The 27399-nt window shown below is 39.6% G+C and overlaps 1 protein-coding gene across 1 annotated transcript in view; it reads left to right on the top strand.

Moving 5' to 3' along the window:
* LOC109264129 (charged multivesicular body protein 3) overlaps positions 1-27399 on the top strand; it is a 104057-nt gene that overhangs the window by 75010 nt on the left and 1648 nt on the right. The window contains 3 exon segments of the mRNA XM_019444063.2: positions 13462-13641; positions 23695-23816; positions 26961-27075. Coding sequence (XP_019299608.2) covers positions 13462-13641; positions 23695-23816; positions 26961-27075 — 417 coding nt within the window.

Below are 27399 nucleotides of genomic sequence, written 5' to 3'. Positions count from 1 at the left end.
GCTCGAACTCACAGACCGTGAGATCGTGACCTGGCTGAAGTCGGACGCTTAACCGACTGCGCCACCCAGGCGCCCCTGTTATGCTTAACTCTTGATTTTGGCTCAGGTCATGATCTCAGAGTTCATGGGATGGAGATCAAGCCCCAAGTCAGGCTCTGCACTGAGCCAGGAGCCTGCTTGGGATTCTCTCCACCCGCCCCCCTCAAAATAAACATTAATAAAATAAATGTTACTTGCTTATAAAAATTTATCATAGAAAGACTTGTCTTTCATTTGGTTTTATATTAGCAGTCAAGGTGAATAGATTTTGTAAAAAATACCAGTGCAAAACCTAGAATCTGCAAAATTAAGCTATGATCTTGAAGTCAGAGTACTGGTTACCCTTGGGGGCATGGTGCATTAAGGCAGACATAAAGAGACTTTTGTAATACTTTGTTTCTTGATATGGTGGTTACATAGGTGTGTTTAATTTGTGAAAATTTGTATATCTCTACAGTAATGTATGCTTTTCTGTGTGTATGATCTACTTGAAAAAAAAGTTTAAAGAGAAAAACAATAGTAACCTCAATAAAGCAAAGTATAAGTACAAGTAGTTCTCATCTTCTTATGGAGAACTCATGTAGTCCAGAGTTTTAGCTTTCAGTTAGATGTTTAATACACTTAGAGTACTCATCATAGACAATACTAGAATGAATTTAGACCATATACATTGCCCCCTTCTCAAATGAAAATAGTTTGGTATCTGTATCTCTCCCCATGAGTATAAAAGTAATAATATACATATCGATGCAGAAAAGTATAAATAGGAAAGTTAGAACCACCCTGAAATTCTACCACCCACACATAATACCACAAATATTTTGGTGGTCATCCTTTCAGATATATCTGAAACTTATATCTGTACTTGTATTTGTACAAAAATACTTATTTATGAATGGATCATACTTTTCCTGTTGATGTTGTATTGATTTATTTCTTATAAAGTCAAGTATACCTAATACAAAACTAGTTTTAAGTATACCGTTCAGTGACATTAAGTACTTTCACACTGCTGTGGAACCCTTTACCACTATCCATTTTCCAAACGTTTCCTTTTTCCCATACTGAAACTCTGTACACATTAAACAATAACTTTCTTTCCCCCCACGATGGATACCAAATTCCCTAGTAACCATTGTTCTACTTTCTGTTTCTATGTATAATTTGACTATTCTAGGTACCTCATATAAGTGGAATCAAACAATATCTGTCCCTTTGTGCCTGACTTATTTTACTTATCATAATAATGTTTTCAACATTCATCCATGTTATATAGCATGAATCAGAATTAACTTCCTTTTTTTTTTTTTTTCTTTTCCTAACCCTACCGATTTAACTTCCTTTTTAAGACTGAGTAGTACTTCATTATATTCATCTTGTGATAGACATTTGGGTTGTTTCCACCTTTGGGCTATTGTGAATCATGCTGTTGTGAACATGAGTGTACAAATATCTCATCAAAGCCCTGATGTCATTTTTTTTTTTTTTTTTTTTTGGTATGTATATACCCTATAGTGGAATTGCTGGATCAAATGGTAATTCTATATTTAATTTTTGAGGAAACACCATAGTGCTTTCCAGAGCACTCCACTATTTTACATTCCTAATATCAACAGCTAAGACATCCAAAAACAACCATATATATGAGGGAATATAAAAGGTCACCATGCACACTGAGGGGAAAATGCAGCTCTGAAAAGATCTGAGAAGACTTTAACTTTACAGTGCAGCAGGTTGGTGCCCAGCACAGAGGTACCCTACATCAATAAAAAACAGCAAACCCTGGGGAAGTGGGAGAGTCTGATTTCCAGAGTTATAAGATTCAAAGACTCATTTTCAACAATAACAAAAAAATCACAAGATGTACAAAAAGGAAAATATGGTCCATCCAAAAGAAAATAAATGAATAAAAAATGTCCCTGAGAAAGACCAGATGACTGATTTACTCAACAAATATTTTCAAACAGTTGTTTTAAAGGTGTGCAGAGAGCTAAGGTAAGATGTGGACAAGGTCAAGAAAATGACAGAACCATGAACAAATGTTCATGAACAAAATGGAAACATCAGTAAAGAGAAAGCATGAAAAACAGAAGAAATTCTGCTGAAAAGTACAGTAACTGAAATGAAAATTTTGCCAGCGTTATTTGAAAGCAGATATGAGCAGGCAGAAGAATCAGTGAACTTGAAAATAGTATAGTTGGAATTATCAAGTCTGAGAAGAAGGGAAAAAAATTGAAGTAAACTGAGCCCAAGGGATCTGTAGGACACCATGAAGTAGGCCAGCATACACCCTGTGGGAGTCCCAGAAGCAAAGTAGAGAAAAGGGGCAGGGAAATGATTTAAAGAAATATTGACAAAAACTTCCCTAATTTTATGAAAGACATGAATATAATCCAGTAAGTGCCACATACCCCAAATGATGTATATTCCAACAGACTCATGCCAAAGCACATTATAATCAAATTTTAGAAAGATAATGTTTAAAGTAGGGAGAAATGACTCACCATATAGAAGGGATCCTCAGTGAGATTTTCAGCAGATTTCTCACCAGAAGTGTTGAGGCCCAGAAGGCAGTGGGTCGATATATTCAAATGCTGAAAGAACTATCAGCCAAGAATCCTATATCCAGCAAAATGAGGGAGAAATCAAGATATTCATAGATAAACAAAAACTGAGGGAATTTGTTAACCACTAGACCAACCTAGCAGTAAGTGCTATAGGGTGTCCTTTCGGTTGAAATTAAAATAGGACAGCAACTTAAAGCCATGTGAAAAAATAGATATTTCTGTTAAAGGTAAATACATGGACAATTATAAAAGCTAGCATTTTTGTAACGATTGTATATCTGTTTTTGTTTTCTACATGATTTAGGAGACTTGAGCATTAAAAAAAAATATGTGTTTGAACTCACAGTACAGAAAATGTACTTCAGTGACATCAGTAACTGAATGGGGGTAGGGACAGAGCTGTATACAAGTAATGTTTTTGTATACTATTGAAGTTAAGCTCATATGAATTCAAGTTAGTGTTATAACTTTAGGATATTAAGTGTAATATCCATGGTAATCACAAAGAAAATAGCTATACATTATACCAAAAAGCCAATGAAAAGGGATTTGAAAAGTTCCATTATGAAAAAAGAAATGAGTAAACACAAAAGAAGACATTAATGCAGGAAATTAAAGAAAAAGCTGTAAGGCCTACAGAAAAATACAACAAGTGGCAAAAGTAGGCCCCTTCATATCAGTAATTAAATGTAAATGGATTAAATCTTTAGTTGAAAGACAGAGCTTGGCAGAATGTATTTTTTTTAATGTTTATTTATTTTTATTTTTGAGAGAGAGAGCAAGAGGAGGGAAGGGACAGAAAGAGAGGGAGACTCAGAATTCAAAGCAGGCTCCAGGTTCTGAGCTGTCAGCACAGAGCCAGACACGGGGCTTGAACTCATGGGCTGCGAGATCATGACCTGAGCTGAAGTCGGACGCTTAACTGACTGAGCCACCCAGGCACCCTGGCAGAATGGAATTTTTAAAAAATGATTCTACTCTATGCTGTCTGCAAAAGACTTACTTTATTTTCTTTTACTTTAGAGAGAGAGTGTGAATAAGGGAGAGGGGCAGAGGGAGAGACAGAATTTTAAGCAGGCTCCACACTCAATATGGAGCCCAACAGGGGACTGGAGCCCATGAACCTGGAATCATGACCTGAGCCAAAATCAAGAGATGCTCAACTGAGTGATCCACTTAGGTGACCCTGAGACTTAATCACTTTAGATCCAAAAGTACAAATAGGTTGAAAGTGAAAGGACAAAAAAAGATAATCCATGGAAATGGTAACCAAAAGAGAGTGGAGGTTGCTATATTTACACAAAACAAACTTTAAATAAAAAAGATTAGAAGAGTCAAAGAAGGACATTATATGTTATTAACAGTTTCAGTAGAATAAGAGGATATAACAATTAATTATACACATCTATGCCCCTGAAAAGATTGTCAAAATATATGAAGCAAAAATTGACAAAACTAAAGGGGGAAGTAATTCTACAATAATAGTTGGAGACTTTAATAACCTACTCTCAAAAGTTAATAGAACAACCAGATAAGGTAAATAAGGGGGGTGCCTGGGTGGCTCAGTCAGTTGAGCATCTGACTCTTGGTTTTGCTCAGGTCATGATCTTGTAGTTTTGTGAGTTTGAGCCCCATGTTGGGCTCTATGCTGGCAATGTGGAGCCTGCTTGGGATTCTCTGTCTCCCCCTCTCTCTGCTCCTCCTTTGCTTGTGCTGTCTCTGTCTCTCTCAAAATAAATAAATAAACTTAAAAAAATAATAAGGAAATAAGAATACTTGAATAACATAATAAATCAATTAGATCTAATAGACCTATACAGAATACCCAACAACAGAATACATATTTTTCTCAAGTGCTCATGGGACATTCTTCAGAATAGACTATATGTTAGTTCAAAAATCAAGTCTCAATCAATTTAAAATATAGTTATATAATGTGTCTTCTCTGACCACAAGGTTGAGTAGAAGTCAGAAGATGGAACACTGGAAAATTCACAAATATTGGGAAATTAACACACTCTTTTTTTAATGTTTATTTTTGAGAGAGAGAGAGTGTGAGCGAGGGAGGGGCAGAGAGAGAGGGAGACACACAATCTGAAGCTGGCTCCAGGCTCTGAGCTGTCAGCACAGAGCCTGATGTGGGGCTTGAACTCACAAACAGTGAGATCATGACTTGAGCCGAAGTCAGATGCTTAACTGACCGAGTCACCCAGGTACCCCAACACACTCAAAACAGTATATGGGCCTATATGTATATATACGATATGTACATCTATGTATCATAGATAGATAGATAGATAGATAGATAGATAGATAGATAGATAGATAGATACACACCATAAGGGAAACTAGAAAGTATTTATAGATCAGTGAAAATCACAATACAGTATATCAAAACTTACGGTATGTAGCAAAAGCAGTACTCAGAGGGAAATTATAGCTGTAAAAATGCTTACATTAAAAAAGGAGAACTCAAATCAACAACCTAACTTTACATCTTACAGAATTAGAAAAAGAAGAAATTTAACCTAAAAATAGCAGAATGAAAGAAGTAATAGGATTAGAGCAGAGATAAATAAAATGGAGAATAGAAAAACAATAGAGAATAAGAAATCAAAAGTGAGTTCTTCGAAAACACCAATAAAATTGACAAATCTTTGCTACACTGACTAAAAGGACAAAAGAGAGAGAAAGAAGACTCAAATGCCTAAAATTGGAAATGAAAGTGGGAGTGCTACTACGATTCTAAAAAAAAATTGACAATATATATTATAGGGGTACTATGAACAGTTGTACATCAATGAATTGGATAATATAGGTGAAATGGACAAATTCCTAGAATCACAAAACCTACCAAGACTGAAACATGAAGAGAAAATCTGAACAGATGTAACTAGTAAGGAGATTGAATCTGTAAGCAAAAATCTCCTGAGAAAGAAAAGTCCTAGATCTGATATATTCCCTGGTGATTTCTACCAAACATTGTAAGAACTAACCCCAGCTCTTATCAAACTTTTCCAAAAAATTGAGAAGAAAACACTTAAGTTCTTTTATAAGGCCATCATTTCCCTGATACCAAAGCCAGATGACACTACAGGAAAAGAAAACTACAGACCAATATCTCTTATGGACACTGATGCAGAAATAACCAAAAAAGAAAAGAAAAAAAAAAAAAACTAGCAGACAAAATTCAAGAGGATTATTCACCATGGCAAAATTGGATTCCTGGAATGCAAGGATAGTTTAATATATGTAAATCAACCAATGTAATATAGCACATCAATAAAATAAAGGAAAAAATACATGATCATCTCAGTTGATGGAAAAAACATTTGACAGAATTTGACACCCTTTTATGGTAACATTGATAGGAATAGAAGGAAATTACCTCAACATAATAAAAACCATATGTGAAAAATCCACAGCAAACATTACACTCAGTGGTGAAAGAAAGCTTTTTCTGTACCATTAGAAACACCGCAACAATTGCCTGACTTTGCTACCTCTCCTCAACAGAGTACTGGAATCTCTAAACAGAGCAATTAAGTAAAAGAAAGAAAAGGCATCCAAACTGAAAAGGAAGAAGTAAAATTATCTCTTTTCAGATAATACTATCTTAATGTGTATAAAACCCTAAAGATTCTACAACAAAACTGTTAGAACTAATAAGTTAATTCAGCAAATTAGGATATAAAACATAAAAAAATTAACTGCATTTCTATACACTAACAGTGAATAGTCTGAAAAAGAAATTAAGAAAACCGTCCTATTGGGGCGCCTGGGTGGCTCAGTCGGTTAAGCGTCCGACTTCGTCTCAGGTCATGATCTCACGGTCCGTGAGTTCAAGCCCCGCGTCGGGCTCTGTGCTGACAGCTCAGAGCCTGGAGCCTGCTTCAAATTCTGTGTCTCCCTCTCTCTCTGACCTTCCTCCATTCATGCTCTGTCTCTCTCTGTCTCAAAAATAAATAAACATTAAAAAAAAAATTTTAAAAACCAGTCCTATTTACAGTAGCAACAAAAAGAGTGAAATACTTAGGAATTAGCCAAGGAGGTGGAAAACTTGTACAAAGAAAACTATAAAAACATTACTGAAAGAAATATCTAAGTAAATGGAAAGACATTCTGTGTCCATGGATTGGAATACTTAGCATTGTTAAGATATCAGTAGCACCCAATGTGATCTACAGATTCAATGTAAACCCTTTCAAAATCCCAAAGACTTTTTTTCGGAAATAGAAAAATCCACTTTAAAATTCATATAGAATCGCAGGGAAGAGCTAAAACAATCTTGAAAAAGAACAAATTTAGAGGACTCACACTCTCTCATTTCAAAACTTACTACAAAACTATAAATAAACAGTGTAGTACCTGCATGAAGACAGTCATAAAGACCAATTAAATAGAATTGAGAGCCCAGAAATAAATCCTTACATATATGGCCAAATGATTTTTGACAAGGGTGCCAAGACCATTCACTGGGGAAAAGAGTCTTTTCAGCAGATGGGGCTGGGAGAACTGGACATCCACATGCAAAGTAATGAAGTTGGACCCCTACTTAATACCATATACAAAAATTAACTCAAAATTAAGACCTACATGTAAAAGCTAAAACTGAAATCCCTAGAAGAAAACAGGGCAAAAGCGTCATGATACTGGATTTGGCAGTGATTTTTTAGATTTGACCCCAAAACTACAGGCAACAAAAAAAATATATAACAAACTGGACTTTATGGAGATCAAAGATTTTTGTGACTCAAAATACATAGTAGAAACAGTAACAGTAAAAAGGTAACCCACCAAATGGTAGAAAATATTTATAAATCATATATCTGATAAGGGATTAATATCCAGAATATATATATAAAGCCCTTAAAAGTCAACAACTAAAAAATAGCCCTATCCAAAAATTTGTAAAGGTTTTGAATAGACTTTCAGGCTTTTAGAATATTTCTCCATAGAAAATGCACAAGTGGTCAATAAGCACATGAAAAAGTGTTCAAAATCACAGATCATTAGGGAAATGCACATCAAAACCGCAAAGAGATAACACCTCACACCCATTAGGATGGCTGCTATCAATTAAACAAAATGGGAAACAAGTGTTGGCAACGATGTAGAGAAATTTAAGCCAGTGGTCACTGTTGGTGGGAATGTAAAATGGCACAACAGCTGTGGAAAACAGTATGACTATTCCTCAAAAAGTTAAAAATAGAATTACCATGTGGTTCCACAATTCTGCTTTTGAGTATTACTATGGACTCAATGTTTGTTTTGCTCCCAAAATTCATATGTTCAAGCCTTCATCCCCAGTGTGATAGTATTTGGAGGAAGTGGGGCTTTGGGAAGTAATTAGGCCATGAAGGTGGATCCTTTATGAATGGGATTTAGTGCCTTTATCAGAAGAGATATCTTTCTATTATCTTTATCTTTCTATTATCTACATCTTTCTATTCTGTCTTTATCTTGGCTAGTGTAAATGCTGCAATAAACAGAGGGGTGCATATGTCTTTTCACATTAGTATTTTTGTTGTTTTTGGGTAAATACCCAGTAGTGGAATTACTGGATCAAATAGTATTTCTGTTTTTAATTTTTTGAGGAACCACCATACTCTTTTCCACAGTGGCTGCACCAATTTACATTCCCACCAACAGTGCATGAGGGTTCTCTTTTCTCCACATCCTCTTCAACACTTGTTATTTCTTGTTGTTTTGATTCTAGCCATTCTGACAGGTGTAAGGTGATATCTCATTGTGGTTTTGGTTGGCATTTCCCTGATGATTAGTAATGTTGAGCATCTTTTTGTGTGTTTGTTGGTGATCTTCAGAGAAATGTCTGTTCAGGTCTACTGCCCATTTTTTAATTGGTTTGTTTGGGGTGGGTTTTTTGTTTTTTGGGGTGTTTTTAGTGTTGATATGTTGTTTAAGTTTTTTATATACTTTGGATATTCACCCCTATCAGATATATTATTTGCAAAGATCTTCTCCCATTTAGCAGGTTGCTTTTTTGTTGACAATTTCCTTCCTTTGCAAAAGCTTTCATTTTGATGTAGCCTTAATAACTTATTTTTGCTTTTGTTTCCCTTGCCTGAGTAGTCTTATCTAGAAAAATGTTGCTAAGGCCATGGTAAAAAAAAATTACTATCTATGTTTTCTTCTAGGAATTTTATGGTTTCAGGTCTCATGTTTAGTTCTTTAGTCCACTTTATTTTTGTGTATGATGTGAGAAAGTGGTATCGTCTCATTTTTTTGCAAGTAGCTGTCCAATTTTCCCAGCACCATTTACTAAAAACAGTGTCTTCCCCATTGTATATTCTTGCCTCCTTTGTCATATACTGACCATATAAGTTTGGGTTTATTTCTCGGCTCTGTATTCTGTTCCATTTGTTTATATGTCTTCCCCATTGTATATTCTTGCCTCCTTTGTCATATACTGACCATATAAGTTTGGGTTTATTTCTCGGCTCTGTATTCTGTTCCATTTGTTTATATGTCGTATGTGTATGTGTGTGTGTGTGTGTGTGTGTGCGCGTGTGCGTGCGCACGTGCCAGTAGCATAGGGTTTTGATTACTATAGCTTTGTACTATATCTTGAAACCTGGGATTTTGATACTTCCAGCTTTATTCTTTTTTCTCAGGGTTGCTTTGGCTTTTTAGGGTCTTATGTGGTTGCATACAAATTTTAGTATTATTTGTTCTAGTTCTGTGAAAAATGCTGTTGGTACTTTAATAAGGATTGCATTGAATCTGCAGATTGCTTTGTATTGTATAGACATTTTAATATTCTTCCAGTCCACAAGCATGGAATGAATATATTTTCATTTGTTTGTATCATCTTCATTGTTTTTATCATTGTTTTAATAGTTTTCAGAGTACAGGTCTTTCACTTCCTGGGTAAAGTTCATTCCTAGGCATTTTATTCTTTTTGGTGCAGTTGTAAATGGAATTGTTTTCCTAATTCATCTTTCTGCCACTTTGTTATCAATGTATATAAATGTAGCTGATTTCTGTGTATTTTATCAGGCAACCTTGCTGACTTCACTTATTATTTCAAAGAAGGAATCGTTAAACAAAAAGGAAACAGAACTTAAAGATTTAGAATAGTCTCAATCTGTACATATTGCAAAAAATGAGAAAGCATGTTTAGAAGAAGACACAAGGGTATGACTGACCAACCATTTGATAAAGAGATTAGAATGTGTGTTAACCATGGACTTCTTCAGTGACCCCAGCAAGATTACTGCCAATTTGGACTGAAGGAGATAGATACAGGTCAGAATGAACGAAGGCTGTCAGACTTAGATTCTGCAGGACAGGACAATAAAACAGACCATTAGGCTTCAAACTTGCACTGTTCTTCAAGGAAAGAATGTCTCAAAAGCTGATTCAGAGATCATCAGAGCTACCATCTTGGTTCTAGTAACCCACACTGCTTCTAATCAAAGCTGTAGGGAAAGACTTCTAGTAGACCCCTGGTGGTATGCCCTCCCCTCCCCCCCTTCCCTCCACCCAGCAGAGCCTTAGGTTGGATGGAGCCTTTACAGAAAGTCACAGCATGGTGGTACCCCACTAAAGTATGAGGGTGATATTGCCACCTCAGTGGGTCTGGAAGTCAGAGCACTCAGTCAAAGAAGATTATTCTTGACTTTTAAGGTCTTCTAGAGTTTGCCTTGCTAGGTTTTGGAATTGCTTGGGACTGTCACCCCTTCCTTCCCTATTTCTCCCTTTTGGAATGCCTGTTGCATGTTCATAACTGGAGAATAATTTTGCCTCAGGATCAATCATACCTTGAGTCTCACCCATATCTGATTTAGATTGTGTATATATATGGCACTTGGGTGACATCCGGCTTTGGCTCAGGTCATGCGATCTCATGGTTCATGAATTCGAGCCCTGCATCAGGCTCTGTGCTGACAGCTCAGAGTCTGGAGCCTGCTTTGAATTTTGTGTCTCCCTCGCTGTCTGCCCTTCCCTGCTCATGCTCTGTTGTCTCTCTCAAAGATGAATAAACGTTAAAAAAAATTTAGATTGTATATTTTATATATAATTTATTTTTTAATATAGTTGGCTTACATGTTACATTAGTTTTAGGCGTTAGATGAGACTTTGGACTTGAGAAGTTAAAGTTGATGCTGGAACGAGTTAAGACACTTGAGGTGGTTGGGATGGAATGAGTGCATTTTGCATGTGAGAAGGACATAATTTGGGGCGGGGGGGAGGGGGCAGAGCAGAATGCTGTGGACTGAATTTTTGTGTCTCTTGGCCATGTCAGGATACAGCAAAAAGCTAACTGTCTGCAAACCAGGAAGTAGGCTCTCAGCAGGAACCAAATTGGTTGTTGGCACCTTGATCTTGGACTTTCCAGCCTCCAGAATTGTGAGAAATAAATCTATGATTTTTAAGCCACCCAGTCTATGGTAATATAGGTATATACACAAAAATTTGAAAAGGGTCTTGTAGAGATATTTGCATGCTTATGTTCATAGTGTCATTATTCACAATAGCTAAGAGTTAAAAGCAACCCAGATGCCTGTTGATACATGAATGAACAAAATTGGCATATACATGCAGTGGAAAGCCTTAAAAAGAAATTCTGAAACATGATACAACACAGATGAACTTTAAGGATGTTATGCTAAGTGAAATAAGCTAGTCCACAAAAAGACAAATACTCTATGATTCCATTTATATAAGGTGCTTAGAGTAGTCAAATTCGTAAAGGGAGAAAGTTGAATGATGGTTACCGGGGGGGTGATGGGAGGAGGGAATGGGATGTCATTGTTTAATGGGTTTGAGTTTGAGGTTTTTTGTTGTTTTTGCTGCAAAAAGCATTATTGTTTCCATTTGGTACACGGTCAGGGTGGGGCTCTTGGGTGGTTGAAAGCTGCCTCGTGGCTGCACAGGGAGGCTCAGGCAGAAGCCCAGACACCAAGGGGGTGCCAGAGGGATCCCTTCAGAGGCTGCCGGGCTATGCAGACTTAGTCTTGCTTGAGGAGTGAGCCTTTCAAAGAGACCTTTGCCCAGCCTGGTGGCTGGCCAACCTGCGCAGGCAAGTCAGGTGGTCACCATCCTCCTGAGTTTCCCCTCCTCATCCAGGAAATGGTTCTCCAAAAAGTCTCAGACATGGGGGGTCTGCGTGGGCAGAACCCTGGCTTTCAGATCCCAAGGGGCCTGCTTCAGGTTCTTGTCTAGAACCCTGGAGTTTTTACCCCACTGATCTTGAGGCGGCTTCTGCACCTCCTGGAAGAGGGAGCTGATTTTTCATCTTCAAGAGATGCGAGGTGCCCACTTATGAAGGAAGTGGCCCAGGCCCTGCTGAGTCACATTCTAGCAGTTGAAATAGAAGCCCAGGAGAGGCAGGTATAGGAGGTACACAGGTAAATGTTGACCAGGAAGTTGAAGGTGGAATGATTCTTAGGAATCTCAGAACCTCAGTGGAATACTTCAGATGAATCTGGGCACTTGTGTTTAATAGCAGTAAGGAGTTAAGCTGGAAATGTGGTATTGGCTGATCCCACAGGTGGAGGATGGCAGAGAAGATGATTCCAACAATTGCAACTAGAAAAATGGGGGGCGCCTGGGTGGCGCAGTCGGTTAAGCGTCCGACTTCAGCCAGGTCACGATCTCGCGGTCCGTGAGTTCGAGCCCCGCGTCAGGCTCTGGGCTGATGGCTCAGAGCCTGGAGCCTGTTTCTGATTCTGTGTCTCCCTCTCTCTCTGCCCCTCCCCCGTTCATGCTCTGTCTCTCTCTGTCCCAAAAATAAATAAAAAACGTTGAAAAAAATTAAAAAAAAAAAAAGAAAAATGGTATGGGGCCTTTCTGTCTACGTACATTGTTAAAGCAAGAGATAGATCCCCATGACCCTGGGCACACAGCCTGAGTTTCAGTTTTGAAAGTTATAAAGAATTTTGGAGATGGATGGTGGTGATGGTTCACAACAAAATGAATGTGCTTAATACCACTTAGCTGTACACTTAAAATAATGGTTAAGATGGCAAATTTATGTTATGTGTGTTTTACCACAATAAAAGTATCTCTGCTGTTCATAAAGCATATAATACAGATGTATCTTACCTCTGGTTGATGATGTTTTGAGACTTTAATATGTTTGGGTTTTCCTCAAGTTGCAGGTTTTTATAAATCATTAATAAATGTACAGAGATTATACTCCCATAATTGTAGAAACATTATTGATTATTAGAGAAAGCTCATTTATAGTATGTTTAAAGTTCCTTAGTACAGTATCAATGAATGTGAGAATGGCCTTGGAAAGGCAGTTTTGAAATTTTGCCTAATGTAATAGGATTTACTTACCTGTTTACTCTTAAGTTACTTTAATGTTGTTTCTGGAAATAATGAAAACCTATCACATTAATTGTTTTAATTTTGTTTAAATCATCCTCTCTGTTTTTCTTTTTAGTTTTTTTTTAAGATTTTATTTTTAAGGGGCACCTGGTTGACTCAGTCAGTTAAGTGTCTGACTTTGGCTTAGGTCATGATCTCATAGTAAATGTATTTAAGCCCCATGTTGGGCTCTGTGCTGACAGCTCAGAGCCTGGAGCCTGCTTCGGATTCTGTGTCTCCCTCTCCGTCTACTCCTCCCCCACTCGTGCTCTGTCTCTCTCTCTCAAAAAAAAATTTTTTTAATGTTTATTTTTAAGTAATCTCTACACCCAACATGGGGCTTGAACTCAAAACCTCAAAATTGAGAGTTGTACCCTCCACTGACTGAGCTACCCAGGCACCTCTGTTTTCCTTTTAATAGACCCATTTAGATCACCATAAGAATGGATTTGAATGCCAATAAATCTGGTTTACCCTTAATTTTTTGGTGTTTTGTCTTATGTTCTAAATTTAGATATCCAAAGAGAAGAAGAAAAAGTAAAACGGTCAGTGAAAGATGCTGCCAAGAAGGGCCAGAAAGATGTCTGTGTAGTTTTGGCCAAGGAGATGATCAGGTCAAGGAAGGCTGTGAGCAAGCTCTATGCTTCCAAAGCTCACATGAACTCTGTGCTCATGGGGATGAAGAACCAGCTGGGTAAGATGGCCATTATCTGCAGCCTCCTCATTAATGCTGATGGCTCTTGCTACTTTTATTAGTACTGGCTGGATTTCTTGAATGGGAAGAACAGACTTCACTCTGGTTTTTATTCTTTATATTGTCTTGGTTGGAGTGTTACACAAATGCAAAATATAATTATTACTATCATTATTTTATGATTCATTTTCTTTTGCAGTGTTGTTGCAATAATGGCAAAATAAGCATATAAATCTTCTTTGCTTAGAATATTCTGCCTCATGTGAACAGTGTTATAAAGTGACCTGAGAGTTGAGTCAGAGGAGTAAGAAGTGAGCCTGTGCATTGGAGGAATAAGAAGAGAATTTCCTCTGTTCTGAGAGCAGAGTCACCCAAGGCAGAATGTTAAAATAGTCCAGGTCTGGGGCTCCTGAGTGGCTCAGTTAGTTAACCATTAAGTTCTTTTTTTTCAAGTTTATGTTTATTTTGAGACAGAGAGAGGGAAAGCATGAGTAGGGGAGGATCAGAGAGAGGGAGAAACAGAATTCCAGGGCTCGAACTCATAAACCATGAGATCATGACCTGAGCTGAGATCAAGAGTCAGATGCTTAATAACTGACTGAGCCACCCAGGCACCCCTAAGCATCTAATTCTTGATCCCAGCTCAGTTCTTGATCTCAGGGTCGTGAGTTCAAGCCCTGTACGGAGTATGAAGCCTACTTTAGATAGATAGATAGATAGATAGATAGATAGATAGATAGATAGATAATCACTCAATCCAAGTTTATCTTTGGCTTTAACCCTACCTCCTTTTCTGTCTTATCTCTGGCTCTCTACCTAATGCTTCCTTACATCTTAGGAATCTGCAAACTTGTAATGGGTATTCACACATGTGAGCTATCAGTTTAATTTCTAAAAATGTATTATAATATTTAAAATAAAAATAAACATAATTTAGTTTTCTTTTATTGTCCAGTGTAATACTGTTGTGATCTTTCACATGCATCTGTCTCTAGGCCAGTGACAGCTTGAGTCATAGGTTAAATTTACATCCAGTTGTTTTCTGTTTTTTAAATTTTTTTTATGTTTATTCATTTTTGAGGGAGACAGAGTCAGTGTGAGTGAGGGAGGGGGAGAGAGAGAGGGAGACACAGAATCTGAAGCAGGCTCCAGGCTCCAAACTGTCAAGCACAGAGCTCTATTCTGGGCTCAGACTCATGGACCGCAAGATCAGGACTTGGGCCAAAGTCAGACGCTTAACCATCTGAGCTACTCAAGCACCCCTAGTTTCTGTTTTTTAACTTAATTTCTGTTAAATTAAGAAGTCCTAACTCAGAATTATAGTTCCTTGAGAATGGCACCAAATGACTGTTAGATATTTAGACTTGAGTGTGGACTCAGAAATTACAGAGAAATTTTACACTAACGAACATTTTCAGGGGCTCCTGGGTGGCTCAGTCAGTTAAGTGATCGACTTCGGCTCAGGTCATGATCTCACGGTTTGTGGGTTCGAGGCCCGCGTCGGGCTCTGTGCTGTGACCCTGATGAGTTTATTTAAAATTTTTTCGGTATTTCCTTTTCTGAGTGAACATTAGAAAACATCTGGCTTATTCTCCCCACACCCCCATAAAGCTCTGTATGCACAGCCGTTTTTGTTTCCCCAATTGCAAAGATGAAAGTACACAGGATAATATAGTAGATGTTTAAGTACCTGTCACCCGGAATGAATACAATTTGACATTTTGTTGTATTTGCTTCAGTTTTATATTCTAGAAGAAACAGTATTACTAAAGTTGAAGCTCCTTTAATACGTCTTCCCAGTTCCCTTCTCTCTCAACCACCCCATAATTAATCACTGTTATGAATCTTGATGTTGGTAGAAATGGTATTCTGTATATACCATTCTGCCTTGTTGTTTTCCATTTATCATTGTGTTTTTGAAGCATACCCATAATGACATATTTTTTTTAACTAGTGGATGGTGTTTCATCAGATGGATGTATCACATTTTACTTTTCCTCCACTGATGGACATTTAGGCTGTTTTCAATATTTTGCTATTACAGTGCTGCTGTGAATGTCTTTTCTCTTTTGCCCATGTGTAAAGGTTTCTCTAGAACAATTTTATACTCAGAAGTAGAATTGCTGGGTTAAAAATAAGTGGGCTGAAATTTGCTACAATTGCAAAATTGTTCTCCAAAGAGGCTTTACTAATTTACATTCCCACAAGCAGTGGATGAGAGTTCCTTTTTCCATACCTTTTCACCAACCCTTGTCAGACTTTGTAATTTTTGAGAAATGTTACCTTAGTACAGCAGATAACATTTCTCTGGGAACTAGTGTACTTGATCACTGTCTTCTGTTTAGCTTTTCTTTCTGGTGTACTGATTCCTAAAGACCTTTTCAAGCAGGTAGAGCTCATAGGTAATCATCCACATGAAAAATCTCTTCTCCTGTAGCATGTACTTTCAGTAGTAAACAGAAGCTCTTGAATGTACTGTTCAGTAGTAAACAGAAGCTCTTGAATGTACTGCACAGAAGTCAGAGCTTGTTATCCTTTAAATATACACCCATAACAATATATTTTGTTTGTTTCAGATACATATTATTTGTGGTTTTCTCAACTGGAAAGTAAAATATTTGCTGGTTGTTTTTTTTTTTTTTTAATTAGAGCACACGTGCACAAGTGGGGGAGAGGGGCAGAGGTAGAGAGAATCCTAGCAGGCTCTGCATTCCATGCACAGCCCAACTTGGAGCTCTGTCCCACGACCCCAGGATCATGATCTGAGCTGAAATCAAGAGTTGGATGCTCAACCAACCACGCTAGCCAGGCGCCCCCTGTTTGGTCTTTAAATGAGTCAGAGTGCCCTAAGACTCCGTTCTAGATCCTCTGCTGTTTTCCATATTCACTCTCTTCCCCCAGGTGGCCTTATCTAATGTCGTGCCTCAAAATACCGCTTTCCACATTTTTATCTTCACGCCTGACTTTGTCACCTAGGGTGTGGGTGGCATCTCCACTTATATCTTAATGGTTATGTCAGAATTACTACACCTGCACAGAAATCTTGTCTGGTCCTACTTCATCTGTATCTGCATCTACTCCCTTGTATTTCCCCCTGGGGAACCTAAGACCCCACACAGTTTCATCTGTAAATGTTTCCACATGGATTCCTAAAAGACAAGGGTGCTGTCCCTTCAGTTCCCTGGTCTTTTAGTTCTTGGATGTGTTCATGAGATCATTTCCTTTCCACTGTATTTTCTCTTTCTTTCTGGAAGCAGAAGATTTTGTTAGACTTCCCAGACTGATCCTTTAATTTTCTTACCTTTCCTGTTTTCCATTTTGAAAATAATAATAGCACCTTCCTCATAGAGTAGTTGTGAGGCTTATCAAGCAACGCCTGGTGTGTGGTGATTGCTCTATATGTAGCTCAAAATATGATCACTGTCACCAATTTTGTTGTTGTGTTTCACTTTCTGAGAAATTTCCTTAACTTTATTTCCCATTTCTTCTCTCAAATTCTTCATTTTGGCTATCTGAATTTTAATTTACAGAAGAGTTCTCTGATTTTTTTTGAAATCATCCTGTTCTGGGGCGCCTGGGTGGCACAGTCGGTTAAGCTTCCGACTTCAGCCAGGTCACAATCTTGCGGTCAGTGAGTTCGAGCCCCGCGTCAGGCTCTGGGCTGATGGCTTGGAGCCTGGAGCCTGTTTCTGATTCTGTGTCTCCCTCTCTCTCTGCCCCTCCCCTGTTCATGCTCTGTCTCTCTCTGTCCCAAAAATAAATTAAAAAACGTTGAAAAAAAAATTTGAAATCATCCTGTTCTTATTTCATGAACACTTCTTTCTGAAATGTTCTAGTGTTCCTTGAACTGTTTGTCAGAGCTCCTTCTCACCACCCTCTTCTTCTCTATCTCTCTTCTTTTTTAAGAAAGAAAAGGAGAGGGTGGGGATGTGGGGAGGCTGGATTAAGTGTAGGCAGCATGAGAAACTTCCCCAGTATTCTCGGGCAGACAAAGCTACCAAGAGTGAAATGATAATTCTTTAATAAATCCATTTTTTAGCCCCTATTATGTGGCAGATGTATTGCTGGGCACCAGGGATAGTCAACATTATAGGCACAGTCATTGCCCTTTAGGTATGGGATGAAAGCAGCTAATCTGTAAATTTAATAAAAATACCTAAAAAATAATAAATTTAATAGTCAAGTAAGTGGTACTTCTCTTGCAAACTGTGATAAGCACCAGGAGACTGGAAAAGGGAACCGGAGTGGAGAATGGCTCCTTTCAGGGACCAACAATACTGAAGGACGACATGGGTGCTCCAACCTGAGTGCCAGGCAGCTCGTAGGAGAGCCCTGGGGCCAAGAAGAACTGCACATTTAGGAAGTTCCTGGAGGTTGGGGTGCAGGAGAACATGGAGGAGGGATGGCCGGAGAGGCTGAGCAGGGAGGTGAGGAAGACAGTTTTTACAGCCGTCAGGAGAGCAAGGGTTTTCAGAGACAAGCTCAGATTGAGATCGCTGTAGGGGTGGCACAGATAAACTGCAGGACGAGTTCAGAGGAAAAGTATTCTGGGGCGAATCAGAGGCATCTCAGTTCATGGATTAGGGTGCACAAAGGCACAGATGAAATACTTCAGGCTGTGTTCAGCAAAGAGTACGTGTTTCAGTTTGACAAGAGCACATTAAGTGGGGCAGTGGGAGGTAGAGCTCCAAAGGTAATTTGGAGTCAGTTTTGTAAGTTAAGCAAGGACTTATCATTCCATTTTGTAGGCAGTAGAGTGCCGTGCACATTGTGAGCACAAACTGTAGGTGCAGCAAGGGACTGGCACAGCAGGATGGCAGGCGGGGGACCTGAGTGGCCATGGGCAGGACCTGAGTAGCTTAGTCAAATGAGATGCACGGAAGAGAGGACACTGGGAAGTTTTAGTCTGGATGCAGAGTAAATGGATGTAGTCAGGGTACCAATAAGCTGGAAATGCTTTAAGACCTTGAACCTGAAAAGAATGCAGGGTCATTAAAAGACACTGGAAACTGAGAGAAGGGAAGCGGTCCTAAAGAGAGAACAGAGCTTCTATTTGGGGCTGTCCAGACTGACTCCAGGAGGATCATCACCCTGCTTCTAAGTACTTAAGCACCAGGCTGGTGGGAGGAAGCCCTGGGGAGGTTGTTGAGAGGCCTTATAGTAGGATGTTCCTGCTGGCAAATTAAATACAGCAGAGAAGGGTGGCACTGAGGACAGAGCATGAGGGAGGAGTCTATATTTTGGAATGAGAAAAGAGAAAACTAGAAATACTATAATGAGAGTTCCTAAGATTAGGGTCTTGCCCTCAATGTCTGCCCCCCTTCTATCCTAGCCTGTTGTTGCTTTGAAAAGCCACCATTTGATGAAGTCACTTTCCTCAAGATCTTCAGCTAAAATGCAGATATCCCTGGGAAGGGTAACATGTTAAGCCTTGTCAGCTATTAATACGTTATGATTAGATGCTTTCCAAGTGATAGCTTTCTGACAGCAGCTTCTTGCAGAATAAGACAGATGATGAGTATGCTTTAAAAGGGGGAGTAAGTTAAGAGAAAGTTTTAAAGGTGAGACAGGAAATAGAATTACCATATGATTCAGAAATAATGTCTCTGGGTATATACCCAAAATAATTGAAAATAGGGACTCAAACAGATATTTGTACATCCATGTTCATAGTCACATTATTGACAATAGGCAAAAGGTAAAGGTAACCCAAGTATCCGTTGAAGGATGAATAGATAAAATGTGGTATATATACACACAATATTATTCAGCCTTAAAAGGAAAAAAATGATGGGGCGCCTGGGTGGCTGAGTTGGTTGAGTGTGCAACTCTTGATTTTTGATCAGGTCATGAACTCATGGTTTGTGGGATCGAGCCCTAAGTCAGGCTCTGTGCTGTTAATGCAGAGCCAGCTTGGGATTCTCTCTCCCCCTCTCTTTGCTCCTCCCCTGCTCACACTCTCTCTCACTCTCAAACTTTAAAAAAAAAAAAAAAAGGAAGGAAGGAAATGCTGACACTTTGTTACAATGTGGATAAACCTTGAAGGCATTATGCTAAGTGAAATAGGCCTGTCCCAAAAGGACAGATAACTATGATTCCACTTACATGAGGTGCCTAGAATAGTCAGATCCACGGAGACAGAAAGTACACTGGTGGTTGCCAGGAGTTGGAAGGAGGGGAAGTGAGAAGTTGAGAGTTTCAACAAGTTGTTCCCCAGGTGCCATCATTCTATGTAATTGAAAATTTGGGGAGAACTAGTTTCTATTTGTTAAAGTCCCTCCCCTTCTTTTTGCCATATGAAATTGGTTGATTTTATTTATTTCCATAAAGAAACGCTCTGGAATTTTTATGGTCAGTACAAGAAAGGAATAACACATTTCTGATCTAAATATGTCACTATATGTAGAGGCATTTGAGTCTTTATTAACCACCTCAGTGTTGCTTGCTGTTAAGACGTGAATATGTTTAACATTTTTTAAAATCCAGTTTGAATATCATAGTTTTGCTTGTTGTCTTCTAAATGCATTCATTGGTTTATTCAGCATTTGAGAGTCAGCTGTGTCAGGCACAATGGAAGGCACTGGGAATAAAATCATGAGTCCACCTCCAAATAAAAAAGATATCTTGTCCTCTCTTGGGCAGCACATATCACCATTCTTGGTGACTTTAATGAGAAGATTCAGTGGTCTGTGCAGAAGGATGGTATGCAAATTCATGAAGCATACTGTTAAAAAAAGAAATCCATCCATTAGGTCTCCACTCTCTAGAGCTGTTAGTGGGGCCCTGCCCTGCATATTGAGGGAGGAGCATACAGAGACCTTGCAGCTGGAGGAGCCTGGAATGCTGGAAAAACAGCAGGAAGGTCTGGCGGTGGGCTGGGGAGGGACTAGCAGAAAGAGCTATAACCGGGCAATGAGGCTCATGTCATGATCCCTTCCCGTGTGACTTTGCTCTTTCTAATTTTAAATGTCAGGTAGTTTTTATAATGCTAACCTCTTGTTTTCTGTATCATTTTAACCTTTTTGGAGATTCTTTTTTTATTGTGAAATATGTATAGCTAAAAAATCTTCTGTGCTCTGCCTGTTCACTCCTCCCTCCCACCCCAAGCAGCCATTGATCTTTTTACTGTCTCCGTAGTAGCCTTTTCCAGAATGTCATATAGTTGGACTGATACAATGTGTTAAGTAAGCCTTTTAGATTTGTTTCTTTCATTTAGTAATATGCATGTAAGTAAATTTCCTTCATTTTTTTTTTAAGGTTTACTTATTTGAGAGAAAGAGAGAGCACGGTGGGGGAGAGGCAGAGAAAGAGGGAGACACAGAATCCAAAGCAGGCTCTAGGCTTCGAGCTGTCAGCACAGAGCCCCATGCAGGGCTCAAACTCAAAAACTGTGAGATCATGACCTGAGCCAAAGTCGGATGCCCAACTGATTGAAGCACGCAGGTGCCCCAGTTACCTTCATTTTTTTAATGGCTTGAGAGCTTTTTTTAACATTGAATATTCCCTTGTATATACCACACTTTATTTGCTCCATTATTGTTGTTCATTTGCAAGCAACATCTTGGTTGCTTCTAAGTTTGGGCAATAATGAAGAAAGCTGTCAATCTGCAGGTTTTTGTGTAGACATACGTTTCAGCTCATTTGGGTAAATACCAAGGAGCACATATATAAGAGTAGGTTTAATTTTGTAAGAAACTGCCAAATTGTCTTCCAAAGTGGCTGTACCATTTTGCATTCCCACCAGCAGTTGCTGTTGCTCCACATCCTCACCAGCATTGAGTGTTGTCAGTGTTTTGGATTTTGACATTTTAATAGATGTGTAGTGGTATCTCCATGTTTTAGTTTGCAATTTCCTAATGATATGTTGATCATCTTTTCGTGTAGGGTTTGCAGGGTTTTTGCCATCTTTTTTGGTGAGGTATCTGTTTAGGTCTTTGCCCATTTTTAATTGGATTGTTCATTTTCTTACTGAGTTTTAAGAGTTCTTTGCATACATTGGATAAACATTCCTTTCTCATTTGTTTTTTGCAAATATTTTCTTCCAGCTTATGGCCTACTTCTCATTCTGCTGTAGGGGTGACTTATTATAAAACAGTTTTTATCTTCCTCACATGCTTCTTTCCTTGTGGAACATAGAAAATACATTTTAGTTTTTAGTCTTTTATTTTTCTCTGTATATTCATCTTCTTTGTTTTGAGTTTCCATTGTAGCATTGGCCTTTTAAAAATCTACTTCCCCCATTCCTGATTGGCAATCAAATTAAAGTCTTTTGGGATTAGTTTTATTTCTAAGTTTATTTTTGCTTCTTCTTTTCCCACTATACTCTTCCTTTTCTTCTTCTTCTTCTTTTTTTTTTTTTTTGTTTATTTTGAGAGAGAGAGAGAGAGAGAGAGCAGGAGAGGGGCAGAGAGAGAGGGAGACGCAGAGCTCGAACTCCCAAACCATTAGATCATGACCTAAGCCAAAATCAAGAGTCAAGATGCCCAACCAACTGAGCCACCCAGGTGCCTCTCTTGTTTCTTTTAACAATCAGAAATTCATACCCTTTTCAAAGTACAAATGTTTTAGTATTTAATACTTATCACACCAGTTTTTTTCTTTAGCTCCCATCTTTTTATTTTTATTTTTTTACTAATTCAACTCAAAAAAGTTTATTGAACACATGTCATGTTCAAGCACTCTCTGTGGGAAACTCAGCATGTAAATTAGGATAAAACATGGGCCTGTGTAGACATCAGACTTTATAGTTCAAAAAGAACTATATGGAATAAACTTTATTTTTGCCCTTCTTTCCCTCACTTACCTTTTTACAATAACCAATAGTAACTTTAATATTTTAAAACTTTTGTATCATTATAGTGGCATATATAATTTATTTCATCCATACAGATTCTTGATATTTCTGCTGTTATATATACTAATCTTAATCTTAATAGATCAGTATTTCACTTCCCCATTCCAATGTTAAGGAGAAATGAAGAATTCTCTGCAACTAACAAACTTCCTTACTCCTTTAGAAAAATCGCAAACTGGTGTGTATGTCACCCAGACATTTCCCTGGTCACTCTTGTTTCCTTGCCTCTTCTTTTCCCTTACATGTGAGAGCTGCCTAGAGTCTGGATTCAGATGGGTAAATTTTTAGTAACTCGTGGCTTAGCCAGGCACTGCAGTGCTCAGGCGGTCTCTGTGCCAGTTTTGTTGGACAGCTCAGAACTTTAAGTCTCATGATATTGCAAAAAAGATTTGGAAGGCTGCCATATCTTTGACATGTTAAAGATGTGTGTGTGGTGGTGGGTAGGGTGCAGGGCAGAGGGATGATCATTTGCTATTACCATGATTTCTTATATAGAAGTGTGTATATGATCAAACTACAGAAAATGTTTCCGTAGCAAGGAACTGTAACCGCCATACAGCAACACGTAGACTCACTATGTATCTCATCCTGATTTCTCTCATTTTCCTGAGGACTAGTGACAGGGCCCTCAGAGAGCCGCAGCCATCCGTAGGCTGGTGTATGGGGAACACTAGTTGTGTATAGCCTAAAGTGTTGTATTTTCCAGTGTGGCCCTGGCAAGATCTAGAGCTGTTCCTCCCATGTGACTTGTCCTGGTATCACAGTCATTCCTAGTGGGCTTCCTTCCCTAAAGCTCAGATGCACGCCTTCAGGCTGCTTTCCACATCAGCCGGATGGTGTGCATGCTCAGAGTTTGTACCTGTTGTAGCTAAAGTGTACGGTTTAGAAAAGTCAGTCTCTTGGTCAACTAGCATAGTAATGTAGGTTCACAGATAGTTTTGGGAGTTTACCTACTACTGTTCTCTTTTATTAGAATAGCTTATAATTTGACTATCACTCTTTTTTTGTTGTTGTTAATTAGGCTTCACACCTGCCACAGAGTGCGGGGCGAGGCTTGAGCTCACGACCGTGAGATCAAGACCTGAGCTGAGATCAAGACTCAGATGTTTAACCACCTGAGCTACCTAGGCGCACCTGACTGTCATGCTTTATTCCCAATCCTGTGTCACATTCTGTTGAACGATCTTGTTCCTTTTCAGCGGTTTTGCGAGTGGCCGGTTCCCTACAGAAGAGCACAGAAGTGATGAAGGCCATGCAGAGCCTTGTGAAGATCCCAGAAATCCAGGCCACTATGAGGGAGCTATCCAAAGAGATGATGAAGGTGACCTGGGGCCAACTCTGCATCCTATTCCAAACAGTTAGCAGTCACTTCCAGCAGAGCAGGGGGCTGGGGCTGGGTGGGAATGGACGGACCACTGTTGCTGGACAGAAATGATTTTGAAGACCGAGGAGCAGCTGTTAGCACTGGTTGAAACTGTCTGAACTGAGCATGGCAGAGGATGGGTCAGATTGCCAGTGTTCCTTAGAAGAAGTGAAAGTATACCCAAGGCTCAAGGGGAGGTGGAAGATTCAGGGAGCTAGAGTTTCCAGGCTCCAACATGAGCAGGGAGACAGAAAGAAATCAGGGTCTTCCTCAGGGGAGTATTAGTGACGCTGGGGAGGGAAGTCGTTCCAGACCAGGAATTGGCAAACCTTTTCTATAAAGGGCTAGATAATAAAATGTATTTTATATTTTATGGGCCATACATTTCTGTTGTAACTACTCAACTCTGCTTTGTAGCACAAAAGCAGCCATAGATAATATAAACAAATGAGCATGACTGTGTCAAAGTAAAACTTTACAAAAACAGGCAGTCGACTGGATTTGGCCCACACTCTGTGCAGTTTAATGTCCCCTATTTTAGGCCAGAAGAGGAGAGACTGAGAACCGAAAGCAGTAAGTACCTGCCACCCCCAGGATCAGGGCCTGGAGAGGACCTATACCGGTGGCCTTCAGACAGGGAGGGACAAGGCTCAGAAGAGCACGGTTACTGAGTTCCCTGCCAGCCAGTGGTACGTCACACGTGCTGTCCTATAGAGTCCTCCCAATGACCCTGTGGGGGAGATATTTTTTTTACCCTATTTTACACAGGAGGAAATTGAGTCTTCAAATTGCCAGGTAATTTACCTAAGTGGCCTTGGTCGTAAGTGACAGATCTGGGCTTGGAGCACAGATGTCTGACCTTACTGCTTGAGCTGCCTCAGAAATGGTGGTAGGAAGTATCTCAGACAGGTGTGTTTCACACTTTTGACTTGTGACCTAAGAGCCAACATTGTATACCTCAGCTTGTGCATAGAAATTGCGTTTCTTCTTCCTAGGGAATTTCATTTATGAACTTGAATTATATGCAGGACTCTGAGGCATGGGGGAGAGGAACTGGAGAAAACTGATAGAACAGCAACATATAAAGGTCAGAACCTAGGTCTTTGGGATGAGAAATCCTTGGGCAGTAGTAGGAAGGAGGGACCAGGGTCAGGAGTGTGTGTCCTTTAAAAGTGGTACATGGATCTTTTTTCCCAAGTTGTGATGACTGTCCGTCTAGAACAGGATAACAGGGTAATTCTTGGAATGACTTTAGGCCCGCTAAATTCTAAATTTGTGACCACTAGGATCTGAGGGGAAGCCCCTTCAAGGACCTGGGGTCTTTTCCACAGTGGTTTCTGAATAGTGAAAGGAGTATAGATTTGGAGGAAGGCCTGCATGTAGTAGATAATAGTTACTGAGGTCACTCCAGGATATACATCCCCAAGTACAAACTGAAGCCTGTGGTAGGGGCCCAGCTCCTCGAGGGCAAAGACATGATATTAGTTATTCCATTTGTCCCAGCCCCTGTCCTTTGTGTGGCACAGAGTAGGTATTTTGTGAATGGTTGCTGATTGAATAGGTGGATAAATGAATGAATAACAGCTTCTGCCTCCAGGATGTGGAAGGCTGTTACAGTCAGGATTCCAGGAGGCTCGTGTAACTAGTTAACCAGTATGTACTACACCTCTTTTCAGTAGTAGCCTCCAGCACTGAGATGACATCCATTCATTCAGGCCATTGAATTGAATCTGAATTGAATCTGTTTATTCATTTTGGTTGAGAGGAAAGGATCTGAGAATGGGTAGAATATGGTTATTCTGATTCATGTTATTAGGAGTTACTTGAGTGTTCTGGCAGCACAAAGGCAGGCAGGAGAGAGGGCTTGCTTTTACATCTGATAGCATCAGTGTAGGTAATGAGAGTCATGCTCTGCCAAGTGCAGGGAACCAGGGCTGGAGCTGTCACAGGTGACCTTCTGCTCCTTGAATCACTGGATTAGGTACAAAGCAAGGGGCTCAGCTGTTGCAAGTGGCAAAGCAGTTAGGATTTTTCTCTATAGACAGCTTCTCAGAAGCCTGAACCCTTGCTTTCTTTCTGCCTCTCCGTCCCTTCCCACCTCTTCTCCCCAGGGGGCCTCTTTCTGACATTGGAGGATGCTGTTCTGACCTTTCACTTCAAAACCAAACAAAAAACAGTCAGTAGGGTCCTAGTTGGGAGCTGAGGACAGTGCTTGGCAAGGAAGACTGCAGGTCTGGCAAGATCTAGAGCTAGAACAGTTTCCTTTTTTTTTTTTTTTTTTTTTAATGTTTTATCTATTTAAGTGTGGGGCTCGAACTCACGACCCAGAGATCAAGAGTCGCACGCTCTTCCAACTAAGCCAGCCAGGTGCCCTGAGAACAGTTTTCTTGTGTGCCATACTGGAGCCCTGCTACCTCAAGGACAAAGGAAGCTGAGTGGCTGGCTTCAGGCTTCCAAGCAGAAGGCTTCCAGTAGAGTCTGGGCATTACCTTGTTGGGTCCAGAAATGCTGTCTGATCAATTCTGTCAGGAATGGAGGATGAGGCTCTGGTGAATTGATTGATCCTTGCCAGACCCCCTGGACTGGCCCTACACCAGCAGCTGTGACCTGGACGTGCTCAAGTACTCTTCAGGCCTTTTTAGGGTTCCGTGGAGCCCCACTCTGCTCTTGGTACTTGTTATCATAGTGCCCACTAAGACTCCACTCAGCTTTCACACTGTGTTTCAAGTCCGGTGCTCACGGACTCTGCTTACAACATTAGGGCTCATGCTTCCCAAGACAGCTCAGGGCACACTCACTTTCAACAAGTTTTTCCCCAAGTGCCATCATTACCGTCTGGGTTACTGTGAGAGGCTCCATTGACAGAGGCCCCCGTCCAACCTTGGTGCTGAATCTGGGAAGTTTCCCTATGGCCGTTGCCTTTCTTCAGAGAGGACAGACAGCATCCTTGTTTCTCATGACCATCTGTCTTGAGTGTTCACCCTCAAAAGGGTGGTCTGGACTTACAGACACTAGAGCTCAGGTGGAACTGGACCCACAGATGTTTCTGTGAGGAACATTTTTACCAGTTGAGGGACGTGATGTGATTTTTTCTGTGTTTAGGCTGGCATCATAGAAGAAATGTTAGAGGATACTTTTGAAAGCATGGATGATCAGGAAGAAATGGAAGAAGCAGCAGAAATGGAAATTGACAAAATTCTGTTTGAAATCACAGCAGGTATGTCCTGAGACTCTTCGACTTTCTCCCCTCCGTTTATGGTCATTCTTCTTGCATTCACTAAATTACCTAGTACCTTTTTCTTTATGACTCTAAATGCAATGCAGTGACTCTTTATGCAAGTTAGCTATATAGATATTGTGCTTATTTTTCAAGATCTTTTAAAAATGCAAAGAGTTTTAAAAATTCCTAAAGTTTTCAGAATGGTGAGGAGAAACTGCTCTCACAACACTGCTGTTGGGAGCTTAAATTTCTTTCTTTTTTTTTTTTTTTTTAATGTTTTATTTATTTTTGACAGAGAGAGACAGAGCATGAGCGGGGGAG

Source organism: Panthera pardus, unplaced genomic scaffold, assembly GCF_024362965.1.
Source record: "Panthera pardus isolate Hobbes unplaced genomic scaffold, ASM2436296v1 HiC_scaffold_26, whole genome shotgun sequence".
Lineage (NCBI taxonomy): Eukaryota > Metazoa > Chordata > Mammalia > Carnivora > Felidae > Panthera > Panthera pardus.
The sequence above is the reverse complement of the archived record's forward strand: the minus strand, read 5'-3'. Positions and strand labels throughout refer to the sequence as shown.